The sequence below is a fragment of the Meleagris gallopavo genome, chromosome 1 (assembly GCF_000146605.3).
Source record: "Meleagris gallopavo isolate NT-WF06-2002-E0010 breed Aviagen turkey brand Nicholas breeding stock chromosome 1, Turkey_5.1, whole genome shotgun sequence".
Lineage (NCBI taxonomy): Eukaryota > Metazoa > Chordata > Aves > Galliformes > Phasianidae > Meleagris > Meleagris gallopavo.
In genome coordinates, this window is record NC_015011.2 from 164,994,658 (window position 1) to 165,007,082 (window position 12,425).

General features: G+C 35.3%; 1 protein-coding gene across 1 annotated transcript; it reads left to right on the forward strand.

Annotated features, from left to right (window-relative positions):
- On the forward strand, positions 1–12,126 carry NAA16 (N(alpha)-acetyltransferase 16, NatA auxiliary subunit). The gene is made up of 11 exons (XM_003203321.4): positions 1–150; positions 397–566; positions 963–1,115; positions 3,319–3,447; positions 3,986–4,199; positions 6,181–6,374; positions 7,066–7,174; positions 7,721–7,819; positions 9,216–9,359; positions 10,024–10,121; positions 10,377–12,126. Exons 1-11 carry the CDS (start codon positions 18–20, stop codon positions 10,575–10,577), a joined length of 1,644 nt encoding a protein of 547 aa, XP_003203369.2. The 5' UTR covers positions 1–17; the 3' UTR covers positions 10,578–12,126.
- The last annotated feature ends 299 nt before the right edge of the window (positions 12,127–12,425 follow it).

The window sequence follows — 12,425 nt, forward strand, 5'->3', positions numbered from 1 at the left end:
CCAGGTATTTTTTCAGTATGTTAATGTACATATACAAAACAGTAAAGCTGAAGTTAAGTTGCTATTTTTATATGCAGGTCTCTACAATCCAAGAACTTGTTACTGGTTACGAAGCCTCTTTGAGAACGTGTGACCTTTTTGGTCCATGTGGTAAGTTTCTATGTATTGATTCTTGTCTTAATTATGATGTAATTACTGTTTATGGCAGTTAGGAAGAATTGTTGTAACGCTGAAACCTTTTTTTTGCAAGAGAAGGATGTAATAAATGAATGTTTAGTAAATGAAAGCATTATAGGAAATACTTGCTGAATTTGCTACAATTTGGTTTTTTGTATGTTTTTCAAGTGCCGTGTTCAGTCTTAATTGGTTAATGAAACCTTTTCTGTTTTGTTCCAGAAAATGGAGAGAGAGAGCCCCCAACGACGCTGCTCTGGGTTCGGTATTTCCTGGCACAGCACTTTGACAAACTTGGCCAGTGTTCTTTGGCCTTGGATTACATTAATGCTGCAATTGCAAGCACTCCAACATTAATAGAACTATTCTACTTAAAAGCAAAAATTTACAAGGTAAAAAGTGAATTTGGACATGTGGAGTATATAGCTTTTAAATAAAAAAAAAAACAACAACAAAGCCCCATGAAACTGGTGTGAATGTGTGGATAGCACTGTGAGTACTGACTTTTGTGTACGTTTCTTCTTGTGCACTCTGCAGTCAGTCAGAAAATGAAAACCCCTCTACTCTGTTTAGATTTGCTAAAGTGAGTCACAGCTTAAAGCAAATTGTTGGTGTTCTTAAAAAATATTTATAAATGTGTGAGAGTGAGGAGGACAAGCAGAGGAATATTGTCTCTATTACTTCTGAAAGAGAAATACAAGTAATCATAGATTTAAGGAGTTGGTCAATATAAAGTTTATCTTGAAATTTAGTTACTTAATTTCTCCATAACTACTTTCTTCCAACAGCATGTAGGTAACCTGAAGGAAGCTGCCAAATGGATGGATGAAGCACAATCTTTAGATACTGCTGACAGATTTATCAATTCTAAATGTGCTAAATACATGCTGCGAGCAAATATGGTGAAGGATGCAGAAGAGATGTGTTCTAAATTCACTAGGGTAAGTTTCCTGTTATAATGAAGGGAAGTTTTGTTTGCCTCTAGCAATTCTTGTTTAACTTTGCTAATGTAAGTCTTAATTTTTGACTAAAATCAGGAAGTTATCTTTTTTCAAGTGTCCATTTTTAAAATAATGCATGTCATAGCTTGCACTTAGTGATAAATAACTGTGAAGAGCTAGTAAATTTTGGGAAAAAGGTTATTCAGAGGTACTTATCCAGAAGTACTTCTGTAGTGACATACTTCTGAAGTACCTCCAATGAATACCTTGTTTGCAAAATCTGCCATTTGCCAATAATATAATTTAAGCTAACTGCACAGGAATGTGCAAGCTACTACATTCATTATGACTTAATTATATTACATAGATGTAATTTGGATTTGAACATTTCATTCATTAAAACTAGTGCTACAGACTACAATTTTATAAGGCAGTTCCATTTATAAAAAGCAGGGCAAACAGTTTAAATATGGTAATAGTTTTTATATTTATATAAAATTTAGGTTCATCAAGCCTGGGTTTCCATATTATTTGTATAACTGGCTATGAAAGACAGCTACTTGGTGGGGTTTCTTAAAACATGTATGGAAGTTAGGATCTTTAATTCTTCTTAAGTGTGAGAAAACTTGAATGTGAATCCAAGCTTCCTCGGTATTTCTGGGAGCCATTTGAAACTTGACTGCTAAAGCTCAGTAGGATTGAATACACTCTGCAAGTTTGGCAACACTAAGCTGAGTGATGCATTTGATATAAGGGATGAGATCCAAGCTTGATAAGTGGGTCCACATGAACCTAATGAGGTTCAACAAGGCCAAGAGCAAGGTGTTGCACGTGAGTCGCAGTAATCTCAGGTATGTGTACAGACTGAGAGAACTGCTTCCCTGCAGGGGTGCTCTCAAGGACTTGGGAGTTCTGGTGGATGAGAAACTTGATGTGAGCAAACATTGTGCACTTGCAGCCCAAAAAGCCAACTGTATTCTAGACTGCATCAAAAGAAGGGTGGCCAGCAGGATGGTGGGGGTGGTTGTCTCCCTCCAATTTGTTCTTGTGAGGATCCCCCTGGAGCACTGCATTCAGGCCTGGGGTCCCCAGCACAAGAAAGATATGGAGATGTTGGAGCAGGTCCCCAGAGGAGAGCCACAAATATGATTGAGAGGATTGGAGCACCTCTCCTTTGAAGACAGGCTCAAGGAGTTGGACTTGTTTAGCACAGAGAAGGATAGGCTCAGGGAAGAACTCGTTGCAGCCTCCTAGAATTTAAAGGGAGCTTATGAACAGGGAGGAGACTGACTTCTTACATGGTCTGATACCAGTAGGACAATGGGGAATAGTTCTAAAATTTAAAAAAGGGAGATTTAGATTAAATGTTATATTAGGATGACATTTTCCACTGAGAATGTGATGAGGAACTGAGATGAATTGCCTAGAGAAGTTGTGGATGCCCCGTCCTTGGATGCATTCAAAACTAGGTTGGATGAGGCCCTGGGTAGCTAGATCTAATGGGATGCCATCGTGTCCACAGGAAGAGGATTAAAACTAGATCTCACAGGACCCTTCCAACCCAAGCCATTCTGGTATTCTGTGAAGTCACTGTGTATGCTGGTGTGAAGGCAAGGGCAAGAAGTCCATAGATACCAGTAGTAAAATAGGATAGATCTGTTCCTAAATATTTAAATATTATTAATTGAATGGGATTTTCTTTGTGTTGTCATAAAATGTTCTGATTTCGGTAACTGGTGTTCTTGATATTTGGATTGTGCTTCCAGTTTGTTCTCAGTCTTGAATATTAAATATATAAAGAATACTTCCCATGAAAAAGCATGAAGTGTGAATCCAAATAGGTTTTGTCAGGCTAACAAACAAGTTCTAAAATAATAAAATTATTCATGTTATGTGATAAAGCAGTAAGTGTATAGGTGTTTTTTTGTAAGACTGTATACGTAATATGTAAGCATGAGTTAATTTTAATCATGTGTTGAGACACTAATCTGCTTCAGACAATTATTTTTTAAACTCATTTGAATTTATCCCTCTGTAACTTAGGAAGCATGAAGGCATCACTAGTAGAGCTCTCAGCTATGGAGATGTTATATCCATTTTACACGGTATTGCAAGTCGTTTCCTACTGACATGCTGTAACTAGTCCTTTTGAAAAAGGATGGTAAACTACTATGGCAAAAAGTGATAATAACACTTATTTCAGGAAGGGACTTCTGCTATGGAAAACCTAAATGAGATGCAGTGTATGTGGTTCCAGACTGAATGTGCTGCAGCTTATCAAAGGCTAGGGAAATATGGTGAAGCCTTGAAAAAATGTCACGAAGTAGAAAGGGTAAGTAGGTAAAAACACTTTATTTTTTTCCTGTTAATAAGGATATTCGCAGCTGTATACGGCACAATTTTCTTTGCATACAAGTTTTCTAAAAATTTCTAAAACAGGTTAATTCTTGGTGATGTATTGTAATAGCTAAGGATGACATCAGTTATCTATTATGTGCAAAACTACTGTGAAATAGTGAAAAGGATTCAATATAAAATGTTATGTCTCTTACCTACTACTTTTACACTAACTTCATGCTGTCTTTTTGCTAATTGTTTTTTAATAAGAGCAATCATATTTCAGTTGGCTTTTAAAGAGTGCCTAAGCCTTTGAACATTATCATTATAGTTTTTGCAAACAAAATGAGATTTTCCTGGGTTTATTCTTCCTACTGACAGATTCTCTTGGATGGTCAGTATTATAAGAATAGTTCTATGCTTGTTAAATAATGCCTGTAGTATCAGTTATAATTTTATCTCCATTTATTTAAAAAATAGAGTAAGCCAGGGAAATGCCTTAGACTTGGTTTCCTTTTTTCCCCTCCTTGAAGCATTTTTTTGAGATAACGGATGATCAATTTGACTTCCACACATACTGCATGAGAAAGATGACTCTTCGTGCCTATGTAGACCTTTTGAGATTAGAAGATGTGCTCAGGAAACATGCCTTCTACTTCAAAGCTGCTCGATCAGCAATTGAAATCTACTTGAAGCTTCATGATAATCCTCTTACCAATGAAAGCAAAGAACAAGAAGTGAATTCAGGTATCTAGACTTTAACGGAGGCTCATATGTGTATGAAAAGTAAAAGCTGTATAAGCTATGTAAGTTATGTGCTATAGAATCAGTGAGTTGTAACATAAATGCCTTGTTCCATTTCTGTTGCTTATTATTTGATCAGTAACTGGAAAGAAATCATAGATAACATAGTACAGCTTTTTTTTTTCCCCCTCTACTCTCCCCACATCATATTGTAAAACCAGCGTGTGAATGAACCTAGCTGCAGCTAGAGTATTTGAGAGAGGAGTAGTATTTCAGAACCTTAAGAGGAAAATCAAATTGAATTCAGCCATTTATCCATTTAAAGAGAAGATAAGTGTCAATAACTGGTGAATTCTGAAACATAATGGATAGATATGGTGGGAAAGCAGTCTGACTTGCTGTAAGAATTATATTTTAATGTATTTAATCTTTATAGATTTTCTAGTATTGCATTATAATAACACTGGTTAGCACTGCATTACATTTACCATTTTTCATGTAATTTTGGGGCCAAAAAATACATGGACAAGTATGGATTAGCACAAGTAATACACTTGTGAATTCATTTGAAACTAGTGTTTAAAGAGAGTGCAGATTATCTTTGGAAATCAGTTGTGCCTGGCATGAATGTTAGAGTATTCAATGACAAGTGATTTATGCAGATTTTTTTATCTTAAGAAAATAGTTGCTTGTTCTTTTGCGGAGTCTTTGTGACTGTCAATTCTGCAGTAGTAGACAAAAGAGATTAAATTAATACTTAGCTTTTTGCAAAGGGAAGAATATTTGACATGGAAATTAAAAAACAAAAAAAACAAAAAAAAACAAGAGAAAGAACAATATTGAGTTAAACTCAAAATGCCATTTTATGTTGCCTTTTATTGAGTCTTAGCTTTTATTGAGGTGAATGAGTTCTTTCCCTGTTTATTTATATGTATGAAGCACACACAAAAAGAGTCACATTTCACAGCACCGTTCAACTTGCATCATTTTTCTCTCTGACTTTAATTTTGATTCTGTATATAACATAGCAGTATATAATAAAAATTAAAGGGAGGGAGACTGTTAAGTCATGTAGTTTATATGCGTGTTGAAATTTAGTAGGCTTATCCACTGGGGAAGAATAAATGGGTAAAACATTTTTCTCCTTGCTCCACCATCTTAATGGTGGCTGGCCCCAGAATGGGCCCAGTAGATGTGATGCCACTGCCACAAAAAAGCATGCAAGTCCCTCAGTAGCTTGTTCTTCTGTTCCTTGCCACATTATTTGTGCAAATCCTGTTATCTGTGAAATATGACAGAAGACCAAGTGGAAATTAGTGTAATTCCAGCTGAAGTGGGAATGGGGAAGAGTGAAGGCTTCTCACTTCTGTATGAGCCTATAGAAAATCATGTTCTTTGTCTATTCTTCATTTATAAATCTGAACCCATCAAACAGCATGAAGTCTCCTATAATGGCAGTATTTAACACATACCAGAAATTTTACCTTCAAACTATACCAGTTGCTTGCATCCATTTAGCTATAATGATGACATGTAGAAAATGAAGGTTATTATCAAGGCTATATATGGATCAGACACATTAATGAAAGATAACAGGCTTGTTTTAAGTTGAAGTGTAAATCAGTCAGGATGCTTTAGACAGAAAGTTGGAAAGAAGCTGAGCCACAGTAAACACATGAGCTCAGTATCACCTTTCAAAGTCATTATTCATTTTCTAAAACAAAATCTGTCACATGGATTTAACAACTTCCTGTAGTTAATCTTTCAAGTAGCTGAGGCTTTTTTTAACAGTTTTCATAGAGTAAATAAACAAGATCAAGTGTTGTGCTGTAACCCAGTAGTAAAGTTGGATGCTGCAGTGATATGATACTCTGGCAAGTAAAAGTATATTGAAATGGATGGAAGAGCATAGTGGCGTTCCTGAGGGCTGTTTGAGACAAACATCTTAATGAAATAATTACTATGTTTGTTACTTAATCTATAGAAAATCTCTCAGCCAAAGAACTGAAGAAGATGCTTAGCAAGCAAAGAAGAGCACAGAAAAAAGCAAAACTTGAAGAGGAAAGAAAGCATGCAGAAAGAGAGAGACAGCAAAAGAATCAAAAGAAAAAGCGAGATGAAGAGGAAGAGGAAACTAGTGGACCTAGGGAAGAACTAGTTCCTGAAAAACTGGAAAGGGTTAGCATGGTCTTTGTTACCTTTGGCTCATTATCTTAACACACCTATAATATAGATTGATTGTCAAGTTTTTCTAAAATAGTCCATCAATTTATGTAAAATCATTTCTGCGTGCAAAGATATCTTTTATTTACAGTTTACTTATACTGAAGGATGGTAATTTTTTTCTGATAAATTGAAATTCTGTGTTCATATTATTGCTTTAAATCTTGGTTCTTCCAAAAGTAAGCCATCTTCCATAAGATTCTGAACAAAAAGTTGATTCTTGCCCAAAATACTGTTAGTTTTCATACAGGAAAAGAAAAAAGTTAACAGAAATGATTGTAGTCCACAGAATATGAAAACAAAGCCAGTCTTTCCTTAAGCATGAAGAATTTCCTTTTATCAGAGTAACTTCAGAAGGTTAAACTTTTTGTCTGAGGTGGTCATATTTTCTTTTTAACTGCTAACTTAGACCATAACCTATTGCACTACATGAGTGGTGCCAGTTAGCTCTGCTGTTGCCTTTGTCAATATGAAGTCGTGAGTACACACTTTGAAATCTCAGCTTTCTGAATTTTGTTTGAATAGTGCTTGAACACTTCACCTTTGGCCTCCGATTGTTTAAATGCTCTGAATAACAAACTATTATTGGTAGATTGTGTCAGACATTTATTTGTATTCTTTACTTTCATTGTGTGTTTGCTAACAGGCAGAAAATCCATTAGAAGAAGCCATTAAATTCCTTATTCCACTTAAGAATCTTATTGGAGATAACATAGACACCCATTTATTAGCATTTGAAATATACTTTAGAAAAGGTAAAGTATCACTTACTTTTATTTTTGCTCTACAAATTTTTAATTTTCCACTGTGACCCGTGTTATCTGACATCATAGAATCCTTAGAGTTGGAAGGGATCTCTGAGTGCTGTCTAGTCCAATTCCCCTGTTGACTGTTGTCTAAAATGTCCTGAAACAGATAATTCCTTAACTGACTGAAGCAGGGACCTATGTGATATCCAGAAATCGTGGGGCATATACAATACAAAATGCTAAGAGGAAAATAAGTTTTAGCATACCCCAATGAATGCTATAGAAATATATCCGTAGTGTAATCTTTAGGGGAACACAAAACCAAACAGAAGCATTATCTATGTAGTTTTGTCAGTTTGATCTATAGGAATTTCTGTATAATTAAGAAGTTTAAGTGCAAAAAGTAAATCTCTTTTTGATTTCTCTGTAGACTTTGATATTTCTAATGTTTTTACTAGATTTACTAAATAAAACATTAGCTAGTACAAAGAACTAGAAGAAGTTGCATATTTTTAATCTCAATGTGCTTTTGTTTTTTTTCCCTTCCCACAGGAAAGTTTCTGTTAATGTTACAGTCTGTCAAAAGAGCTTTTGCTATCAACAGTAATAATCCGTGGCTTCATGAGTGCTTGATTAAATTCTCTAAAGCTGGTATGTGTATAGGAAGTACGTACATATGTATGTATAAGGATATAGGAGGTAATGTGAATGAATACATAAATACATGTTTTCGTCACGTGTAAACATACTCTTGAAACACAAACTGAAGTCGAGACAAAAATGAATGGTTTGTTTTTCTAGGCAATACCTAAGAAAGCACAGGTTGTGCTATGCAGGGTACAATCAAAGGAATTTTACGTGCTCCTTCCTGCATTAATCCAGCAGGTGGACCCAGTAAGTCACTGGCTAGATTTCACAGAGAAGTAGGTGTTCCAGAGACCCTTGAAATTCCTAGAAGTTTTAAGAAAGCAAGTGTCAAATATGGGAGAGAGATTCTGACTGAAGCGAAGTAAGTGCTGTGAGCTTCGTGTGTTAGGTAGCAGAAAATACACGTAGCAGAGAGCTTGTATGAATAATTCATATATAAATGCATCTGTAATGCTTTTATAGAACTAAAATGAAATTGTGTAAATGCATGTTCTTTTTTTTACGTGCAACTAGTTTGAGTTTTAGAAGCCTGTTAATAAATAATGTTAAAAAAAAAAAAGTTACAAAGAATAGAAACTGAACAAACACCATAGAGTTTATAAATTTCTTAAATTGTAGAATCATAGAATGGCCTGGGTTGAAAAGGACCACAGTGATCATCTCGTTTCAACCCCCCTGCTATGTGCAGGGTCGCCAACCATCAGACCAGGCTGCCCAGAGCCACATCCAGCCTGGCCTTGAATGCCTCCAGGGATGGGGCATCCACAACGTCCTTGGGCAACCTGTTCCAGTGCGTCACCACCCTCAGAGTGAAAAACTTCCTCCTAATATCTAAACTAAACCTCCTCTGTCTTAGTTTAGAACCATTCCCCCTTGTCCTATCACTATCCACCCTTGTAAACAGTCTTTCCTCCTCCTGTTTATACACTCCCTTCAAATATTGGAAGGCCACAATGGGATCTCCCCAGAAGAAGCACTAACAAACCAAGTGTTTCCTTTGGTCATATATATCAGCTTATCAGACTAAATGTGAAGTCTTAAATTTTTTAGGATGATAAACTATACATAAGACAGTGTAAAGATGAACTGGTTGAATATTTCTTGCTGACTTCATTCACAGGTGATTGAAAATCACTCTGACTAGTAGCATATGTTTTCATCAGAATGTGTATTTGTTTGCAACAAACATTTTTCAAAATGTAATCAATCTGACAGATTTGTTTTCTGTATACTGAAGTGCTTGCAGACTTGCAGTACTGTTGATCTGAAATTTGTTTCTGGGCACAGATTTGTGAAGTAGAAAAAAAAAAAGTTTTGCAGTGATATTTCTACAGTTGTCTTAAAGTTATTTTTTTTTTTTTTTTCCCCCATCTCTCCCTCTTACCCTGCCCCTTTCCAGTATCTGACCACAGTAACCTCCCAGAAATTGTGAGCAAGGTCCTAACTCAAGAAATGCAGAAAATCTTTGTCAATAAAAATTTGGAAAGTTTTAATGAGGAGTTTCTCAAACACAATGCTACCTCCATTCAGCACCAACTTTCAGGTTTGTTTAACTTTCCAATGCTTTTGCAAATGTGTTGATTTCACTGTTTCATGTCACCAATCAATTTCTTCATTATACATCAATTGGAAAGAGCCAGAAACTTACCTGTTCATCTTTTTTCTCTGCCTGCTTGTACCACTTAAAGTAAACAAAGCAAAACTGCTAGAGTTAAGAAAACTTGATTTTTTTTTTTTTTTTCTTCAATTTCCAGTACTAATCTCACTTAGTTTGCCAAAGTTATCCAAGCTCTGTCAGGGTTCACTGGAGAAAGTTAGTTCCAGAGAACTGATTGCTTTGCTTAGAGGAATAGTTCAGGGTAAGTCATCCCAAACTTAGAAGATCTCTATTTCAGAACAGCATCTTGAGAGAAATACTAGCACCCTTTTCCCTTTGAGCAGGTTGACGATTTGGGAAGTCAAGTACAGGTATCTCAGCAGATGTTTGCTCCTGATTCTTTCAGATGTGGTGTTCTACTCTTTTCATCTTGTTAGGCATCTTACTGGATGTTTTCCAGGTTCTACTTTCTCTTTGCATGTTATTATGGAAATATGTTTATTTTGTCCTAGTAATTCTACGGGATTCAATGTGTGTCTGTATATGCAGCATTGCATTTAGTAATGCTATTATCTTAATGTTGTGCTTTCATTTTTTTTTTTGTGATAAGGTGCAAAAATGATGTATTTTCTGGACAAATCAAGGCAAGAAAAAGCAATTGCTGTGGCTACTAGATTGGATAAAAACATGAGAGACAAAAATGTGAAGGTAAAAAATACAGTATTGAGAGACAAGTGTATAAACTAATGCATACTTAACTTGTATGATAATATATATGTTTTATATGTCATGATAAATTAATCTTCAGAAGAGTGAGGTTTTTGAACTTTGAAAGAAGTAGTTATGTCTAAATACCAACACAATACCTGTGTTTGTTCAGATTAGTAAAATTTAAAGGCACATTTCTTTAGTATTAAAATGACTGTAAATCACATTTATCAACTGTTCCTCTTCTTTCTGTAGACATTAACCAAGGTTTTTGAGGCACTGCTTGACGGCAGTTTTGGAAGTTGCCACACTCAATGTGAAGAATATCAAGCAGCGTGTCATAAACTGTTTCCTTTTACATCTGCCTTTATGCCTGCCACGAACGAAGATGAGAGCAGCATTGCATCTGTGAATCATACAGCCATTAACCACGACTTACTGTCTAATGAAATATGAAGTAGCATATGCAAGCCCATGTGTGTGCCTACATACCTACACACACATGCAAAACTCTGACTGTCATTACATGCTGGCTGGATACGGATCAGGGTTACTTTTCCAGGTTGCATTTTAATATCTTTAACAGGTCTAAAATGAAATATTTGGCTAGCTTAATGAAATGGAGTATACTATTAGTTATTTTTTTTTTCCTCCCAACAAAAACTGCCAATAGTTATGTAAACATGATCTTTAATCAGCATTTTTCATGTTTATACTTGTACAGTTTTAAGTCTTTTAATAATCCATCGGCCCTCCCTCACAAAAAAATGATGGATGTTAGACTGCTTTCACCAGTGTCATTGCATACACATATGAATGTGATCAATATCTAGTTAAGAAATTATCTTTTGAGCATCTTTAGCAGATTAAGACGGAAGTGCTGCTTGGATTACCCTCTTCATCTTCTACTGTTGTTCTTGGGATTTTTTTTACTTTTTTTTTTTTAATCTTTGCTCAGTTTGGTTTCTTTTGAAGCACAGTGAATGTTGGCAGTTTGCATGTTTTTGTAAGGTGTGTGTCTTATGGAACCGGTCTTGATGGATATGAAGATTAGGTTTGTATAAAAACTAAGGGTTTTTGAAAACTGTATTCTATCTACCTTGTGTTCCATAACTATTATTTCTTAAGTTTATGATCTGTTTAACATTTTCTGTTTGAGTATTCTCAAGCAACTCCCTGAAAATGCAATGAATTTAATACTGTTGTCTGGTTTGTTTTTTTGTTGTTGTTGTTCCATCTTACCCTTCTTTCTCTCACTTCTGATTTCTCCCCATCTGTTCACTTACTGACAGTTAAAAAAAGCTGCTCCAATATTGGGTAAATGCATAAGGTACAGTAATGGGGGATACAGTTCCCCTCCACATCCTAAAAATTCACTGCTAAGTTTACTGTATTACCTCCATTAAAAGTCTTAGTTGTGAATTTATGGCCAATATATCAACGCTTCTCATGCCTAAATACTATTGCTGTAGGTGCTGCAAAGCAAGCAGTATGTGAGGAGTGTGTTTTATATTTAAAAACCGTTCAAGGGAGCACGAAGAGGATGACTACAAATCACAATGAACCTTTTTCTTTATTCTGGTGCATTAACTATTAAATACACGACATGAAAATGGAAGTTTGAATCTAATATACCTATTTAAAGCGTAATGCTGGACAAAATGGCTACATATGACAGCTTTACATTCTATAAAGAACTGCTATCAAAATATAACTATACTGTGGCTTGTACAGAAAATCCATTTTCTGGAAACTGTAATGGAATCATTCAGTCAGTTTTGTTTTTATTCCACTGCAGTGTAAATAATTTCAGTAATATTAACTAGCCCCTCTAAGGCAAATATGAATTCACGAAGAGGGGATTTTATTAAGACAAATAAACTGTTCTAATTAAAATTTTCTTTTGTGTGTCATCTATTTAGATTCAAAATTGTTGAATGGAAAACTCACTGTAAAATATTGCCAACATATGTTATGCTGTAATAAATTATTTTGTACACACTTGTCTTTGCTTTGGAATTCTTGTGTATTTATGGACATCAAACATCAGCCCATTACGCATTTGTTAATTTGTTTTCTTTTCGGTTGCATATTCACTGGTTTAACCCAAACTCTCTAAGTAGTTGAAAAGTAACGACAATGTTTATCATATTGATACATAATTCATATATAGTAATATCCTACCCTTAGAAATGCAGCAGGACATTTTTATGTTATGTATTCCCCATGCCATTTGCTGTTGAACGGCTTGCTCAAAGGTGTCTCAGGCAGGGAATGGTAACTGAGCATTATGGAGTTGTTTTG